Raw genomic sequence first — 6,602 nt, forward strand, 5'->3', positions numbered from 1 at the left:
CCTTGGGCATTCTATGCTAATGGGACAGTTGTAATCAGGCTATTCCTCCTTCACGGTAACATGCAGGGGATTGCACATCAAAGTATCAGTGTCCCCCATAAAAATGATCAGCTTCATTCCGCCCTCTTTTATTCACTGTATACAATCTCACAAAGTATATCATTGACATTCAGATCCTGGCCAATCGTTTTCCGTAGAATATTTATTATTACATCCCTGAGCAGCCAGGGCCAAAAAAWTTCTCAATTTTCATCAATTTTCTCTGGTGACTGGAGAAGTAATCCACAATTTGTGAATCTCAACCCACACTGTATACTGCTGCCACTGCATATTTAAACATAACCACGTTTTATAACTAAGAGTAACCAAAGTAATTTTATACAGCTAAAAAAGTTTTAAAACATTCTGAATTCTTTGCAAGTTGTTGGAAAGGTGCCCAAAATATTAGTAACATTTTATGCTGGTATATATATATATATATATATATATATATAATGTTTGCCATTCAGTTAGTAAATCTGACTCAAAGAGACAACATGACACAGCTGCAATGGTTTCAATGGTTTCAATATTTAAGGAAGCACTACAAGTGTCCGGTGTTTTTTCCCCCTGTAGTCTCTCAGTTGTGAAGGAATTGCTCAGAATTTCTGAGATTCCATCAGGCTCAGCTCTTTCCCATCATACAGTGCTTGCAGTTGGTTTGATTCATAGTTTATGGATGGCTTTTCAAATTGCTTCCCAGGCTCCAGAGCATTCTGTCCAACTATTTTAAGATTCACAAATTTGATTTTCCAGGTGTTCTCTCTCATTGGGCAGCGGATGAGTCCAAAAATTTGCTCAAAAACACCCAAACAGCTATTGCCTCTATGTACCGTACCAGCCACGGCTACCAGCACCAACCCATGTCGAGACATTGTGCACTTCAGTCCGTCAGTATTCAAGTTGGGATTCAGTAGAAGATACTCTTCTTTAACCAACGAGAGCAGACGAAGGCTCACCATTTCTGCACCAACGTATTCTTCCATGTTTTTTTCTAATGTATTGTAACAGAATTTCATTTTGGCATCCTCCCAGAAATGCTGTGGCCCCCATGTTTCTTCAGATTGCACACTCAATGGATGTTGAGAGTTCAGAAGTTCAAAGAACCATTGACAGAATTCTTCTCCTAGGTGATCAATGTCATCATTTTGCACCTTTTGGCTCTTCTCGTGACTCTGCAATCAAGCAAATTTTTCTTTTTACATTATTTTAGCCGTGACATCTGAGTTTGCCATTTGAAAACAACTAAAATGATYTTAATTCTTATTTTAAACATTGTAAGAGTTCTTCACATTGAATATTTGGGACCAAGTGTCTCAAGAAACAAAGCATAATCTATTTTTAATATTATCATCACTGCAACCTCAAGGGTATTACATGTGGCTTTTTAAATTGAGGCTAGAATGGTACTGAAATTTGATCATGATCTGCACTTTATATTCCAAAAGCAAAGTCTGGTTCTAGCAAAAAACAATAGGGAGTTTTTTGAACAATTTCCACAAAGTTAGATTCTCACACTGAGATAGCACAAAATACCTGCTGTATAAAAACAGTTTGTACAAGGACCTTGTCTCTTGTCTTTATAATTCCAAAATAAGGTTACAGAAAAATAAACCAACAAAAAAGACCCAGACTCAAACTTACCCTTGATCCAGGCAAATTAAATTGCTTAAAAATGTTTTTATACCTAAGCCTTTATTCTGACATCTTTACGCTGTTTCATGCTACCTTCAATCTCTTCTTTATTGAATCTTTTCAACTTGCCAATTGTGTTATCTGCACACAAAAGAGTTCAAAAGGTAACCTTTTGGACATGTATATCCTGATGCTGACAGGATACTTTCAGTTTATCTGGGCATGTTACTCGTGTCAGTGAAACACACAAACAAAATGCACAACTAATTCAAGAAGAATTGAAGTTTGAAGAAACTACTGTGTTCCAGATCTTTCTCACCAGCGTTACCACGTGCCTCAGTGTATCTCAGTTTGGTGGTAAAATTGCTGAAATTACAAAAGGTGTTTGGTCACTTTCATGGTTGTAAGTCTTCATCATATGTGTAATAGAAGAAGTCAAATCAAACAAAATTATAGCCAATGTTATCTTTGCCACAGAAAAAAAGAAGTCTTGAGCAGTCTCAGCTACTTTTCCAACTGTACAAATGATTATTTAAAACAGACGCAATTTGGTAGGATAGAAGGGGTTTTCAGACATTTTTCACACATATACTTTCCCTGGAAATAAAGCATCATGTAGATCAATATAAAACCCTTGCTGCAACACTCACTCTGCTGAGGAGGTGTACTGCAGCAGTGAACCAAAGTAAACACTTCCGTGAGCCAGCAAAACCTTAAAAGAAGGGTCTGAAAAGGCTCAGAGACCCTTGATGCACCTAAAATCCTCTCGAAAGAAAGGGTCCATGAAAGACAGCATGAAATTTTTTGAAATGCATCTTCCACTAATTGCCATAAGCTGTTTGTGCTCAGTTTTCACATTTTACAGAAAACGACACAAACACACCTATATACTGCAATATAAACAAACATTCAGTGGGTACTTCAAAATAATATAAATTCCTGAAGTTTGCCCACCACGCAGAAAAATGACCAGGAGCTACTTTGCGTTTCTACATCACTGTTGTTTTCAACTGTCTTTGAAGCCACAGAATTATCCCAAACACCTTTGATAGGCCTGAAGAAGCCCCCAAACATTAGGAGCTCAACCGGACAGAGCAGAAGGCTGTTCGCAACGATGTCTTGGCATAATCAGCTTCTAAATGTCAGCAGTAAGAGATGTGGCACCTTCCTAAACAGCAGGATTACCCCCATGGTTTAGCCTGTAAAGCGACTGCTGGACATGCTCAGGCCTCCCAGAAAGCGGCACTCACCTCTGCGCGCGGTTTTCTGTCCCCTGAGGGTGAGGAGCTGCACGGGAGCTGCCCATTCCAGTACCGTTTCACCCGATCAATGAGCTGGTGCTTCTCTGAGGAAGGAGGCACTGGAACCCCTTGTGTTGACAAATACTTAAAGATTATTTCTCGATAGACCTTCCTTCGTTTCAAAAGCTCTTCTGCGCTTTGGCTGTAAACCAAAATTGCGTGGATGGCTTCTGCAAATGAAGAATGTTAGTAATTAACAGCTGCTTTTCTCATGATTACCAGCTAAACTTCTTAAAACTTCTGACCAAGACTAAGTGAAATGGAAAAACTTAAAAACTATCTGTAAATGGAAGTCTGATCTAATTAGYTGTAACTTGAATTAGATACAGAAGATAAACATTGGAAACATTTCTAAAAAATGATACTCTTGATATTGATAACCTAGCAAAAGTCCCTTATATTCTATCAATATGTGTCCAGAACAGATTATTAGGTAAGTAGCCAAACAAAATTAGCCAAGTAGCTAATATTCTCCAAGGGGATTGAAACTTTCTAGTTGCTTAGAAACTTCAGGCACTCCTGAGCCTCTTTGATACAACACACACCCCTATTCCCTGGCAAGCACAATAAACTTCACAATAAACTGATTTGGTTTTAGCGCAGAATCGTTCATGGCTTCTTACTTTGATTATCTTACAGCAAAAGCAAATGTGGGCCTGTTTCCTCTACGGGAAAAGCTCTGGACTATTTTGACCGGCCTGTCGCCTTAAAGACAGGACTACAGAGAGAAAGGAGAATTGGATACATTTTTACAGTTCTTCTGAATAAGGAATTTTAATCGTAATTTTGAAATCAAATGGGCAGTTTGGGTCACTTCAGATAAAAAAAAAAAAAATGTATTGTTATCTTCAAAAGTACGTGAGGTCTTATTTTCCCTGTGAACAGTAAATTGACTGAAATGCACATATAGAAGATAAGTAACAGCCTAGTTTGCTGTATGCAAAATAAAAATTTCTAGAACCAAAACTTGGCAGATTTTGGACACCAGCACTATTTGTCTATCCCGGCTTCTGTGGATGGATGGATGGAAACAGATTTAAATCTGTTTAATTTCCCACCCCCACATTCAAAGTCCCAAACTCATAAGGGAACACTATCACAGAACGGTTGAGGTTGGGAGGGGCATGTATAATAGTACGAAGGCAGGGCACTAAAACATAACTTGGGAAAGTCTTCCAGGGGCTCTGCAACAAAATCAGGAAACACGACAGGATAAAATGCAGTTTCAAAGCAGTTGTGGCAGCTATTCGGCCTTTAAACAGAGGCCAGGTGCTTAATGCTTCCGCTACGGCAATACTGTAGACTTAAACAGGAGACTAACAATCAGGGTGGAGGAGAGACGCCTTGTARTTCCTTCTAGAGGCCCTACGAGGAGGGAGCGCGGCCGCTGCTCAGCGCGCAGCCTTCCCAAGCGGGGCGCTCCGCCGGGGCACCCCGAGCAGCGCGCCCGGCTCCAGGCGCAGGCCGCGCTCGCCCCGAGCCGGCAGCGCGAGGCCTCCAGGGCCGCCTGGGCCCCGCGGGAAGGGGCAGCGGGGCCGGTTAGCGCGGGGAGCGGCCGCGCTCGGGCCTCCGGCAGGAGGAGAAGCCGCCGGCGCCGCCCGAGGCGCCGCCATCCGCCGAGCGCGGGGGCGGCGGCCCCCGCCGGGGGCGCGGGGCCGTTAACGGCAGGCGCGCGGGGCCGTTAACGGCAGCAGCCCGGGGCCGGCGGCCTCCCCGCCCGCGGGGCGCCGCGCACCTTGGCGGCTCTCGGGGTGCACGAGGCGGTTGGTGATGGTGTCGGTGAGCGCCACGAGCTCCTCGGTGTCCAGGAACTCGAGCAGGTCGCGGCAGCCGGCCCGCTCGCGCTCGCTCAGCCCCAGCGCCGCCATGGCGCCCCCGCCGCGCCGCGCCGCGCCGCGGGCCCGCCGCCGCCGCCTCCTTCCCCGCGGGCGCCCGGCAACGGTGCCTCGCGGCGCACTGCCCCGCGCCCGCCGCCCGGGAACGGCGCCCGCCGCCGAGGTTCCGGGCGCGGCGGAGGCCTCGGCGGGCGGCACCGCTCCCCGGGCGCGGGCGCGGCCTCTCACTCGCCCTGTGTTTTTCTTTCAAAGCCACATTAGTCACTGCTCGAAGCTGCTGGCCCCTCCTGCCCTGCCCGCCCCGTTCCGTGCGGACGTGCAGCACGGGGCTGGCAGGGCCCGGCCGCCTCACACCGAGATGGTGCCTTGCAGGAGGCAAGGCCTGTGCCTGTCCTCGTTGCAGGGCAGGCCTCGGGAGGCTTCCTTCCAGCTGCACTCGCCTGCAATTCCCAGCAGCGATGGTGCTGCTGGAAGCGGCCCCAGCTGCCGCCTGCGCTGGGCCCTGCGCTCCCTGTCCAGGGCACAAGGACCTGCAGTGGGTAGGGGTGAGGCAGGAGCACCGCGGGGGAGGATGAGCAGAGAGGCAGGGACAGGGCAGAAAGCAGGAGGTTCAGCGGGGATAAGAGTGCCTGAGGACAAGGGAGGCCTGGTGCTGAGGCAAGTCCCGGTGCAAGTGCTSCATCTCGCCGTGGCACAGCAGGACAGGAGCCCAGCTTGGGTACGGGTGGCGTAAGGAGGCCAYCGTGGTGCTCCAGCTGCCKCTGGTTTCACAAGCGTGAAAATAAACAGGCTCTGAAAGGCCTCACCTGCCGCTTGAACACAAGCGAAGGGCGCTGGTGATGTCTTTGTCACCAAGCACCTTCGTGGTAGGCTGCTCAGATCTCACCGTCCGGCCAAGGCAGCCAGGCCTGAACATCTTTATCACCCGAGTGACAACCACCRAATCAACAGGGAAGCTGTTCCTGCCCCTCACGCTATGCAGAGTTAGTGCTTCAGGTGTTCATTCGCTGTTTCAGGTCTGGAAAAGCTGCGCATTCCGATCTCTGATGTGCGGAAAAATCTCGCTGYCCAAGAACTGAATGTCCAAAAGGAGACAGAGGAGACCCAAAACTTTATTYGAATAAAGGGAGAGTCCCCCRGGCATATCCCTGTGGGGTCTCTCAGGTTGCYGGGGGACGCAGCCCCCCTTCTATCCTCATCTCCCGCCCGCGGTGCCCTCTCCTTTTCCCCGTTGGCCCAGGGGCTCAGGAGTCACAGGCCGCCCGGCCGCCTGCACCAGCGTGGTGCCTCCCGCCACGTGTTCGCACCTCAGGCCCTTGGACTCCTTTGTGAGCCCCTCGCTCCAGGCTCCCCGCAGTCTCTCCCCCCACTCCGGGCTCCACTCACTCTCCCACCTGTCTGGGTTCCTTTTGTCCCGCTCATTAAAGATACAAACTTTAAACTTGTGATGTGTATTCTGCTCAAGCCCAAACTTCTTSTGTGTGTGTTTTCCACACACTGAGGTCCATCTTGACAAAATCAAATCTCTTCTCAAGTTAAAGCTAAACCAGAAACAGCTGAAATAAAATAAAAAAAAAAAAATCTCTGTAAGCAGAGTTAAGTACAACTTGCAAATAAAACTTTGCCCTAATTAAAGCGGTTGAAGAGTTTCTACACAATCACACTTAACACCATGCTGTGCCAAATTTCCCCTTAAATGTGCATCCCTTGAATACCCTTTAGGCAGCTAGGGTAAGATGTAAAACCTTCATCAAGAACCATCACCTTAATGTGTAACCCATGTTTTCGGCAT

The 6,602-nt window shown here is 47.5% G+C and overlaps 1 protein-coding gene across 1 annotated transcript; it reads right to left on the minus strand.

The window, feature by feature from the left end:
- Positions 1-136: 136 nt before the first annotated feature.
- Positions 137-4,843, minus strand: CUNH3orf38 (chromosome unknown C3orf38 homolog). Its single transcript, XM_026042078.1, has 3 exons — positions 4,711-4,843; positions 2,925-3,145; positions 137-1,214 (listed from the first exon to the last, which is right to left on the minus strand). The coding sequence occupies exons 1-3, from the start codon at positions 4,841-4,843 to the stop codon at positions 639-641; spliced, it is 930 nt and encodes a 309-aa protein (XP_025897863.1). The 3' UTR covers positions 137-638.
- Between the last annotated feature and the right edge of the window lie 1,759 nt (positions 4,844-6,602).

The sequence above is a fragment of the Nothoprocta perdicaria genome, unplaced genomic scaffold (genome assembly GCF_003342845.1).
Source record: "Nothoprocta perdicaria isolate Ctin4 unplaced genomic scaffold, notPer1 scaffold_102, whole genome shotgun sequence".
Lineage (NCBI taxonomy): Eukaryota > Metazoa > Chordata > Aves > Tinamiformes > Tinamidae > Nothoprocta > Nothoprocta perdicaria.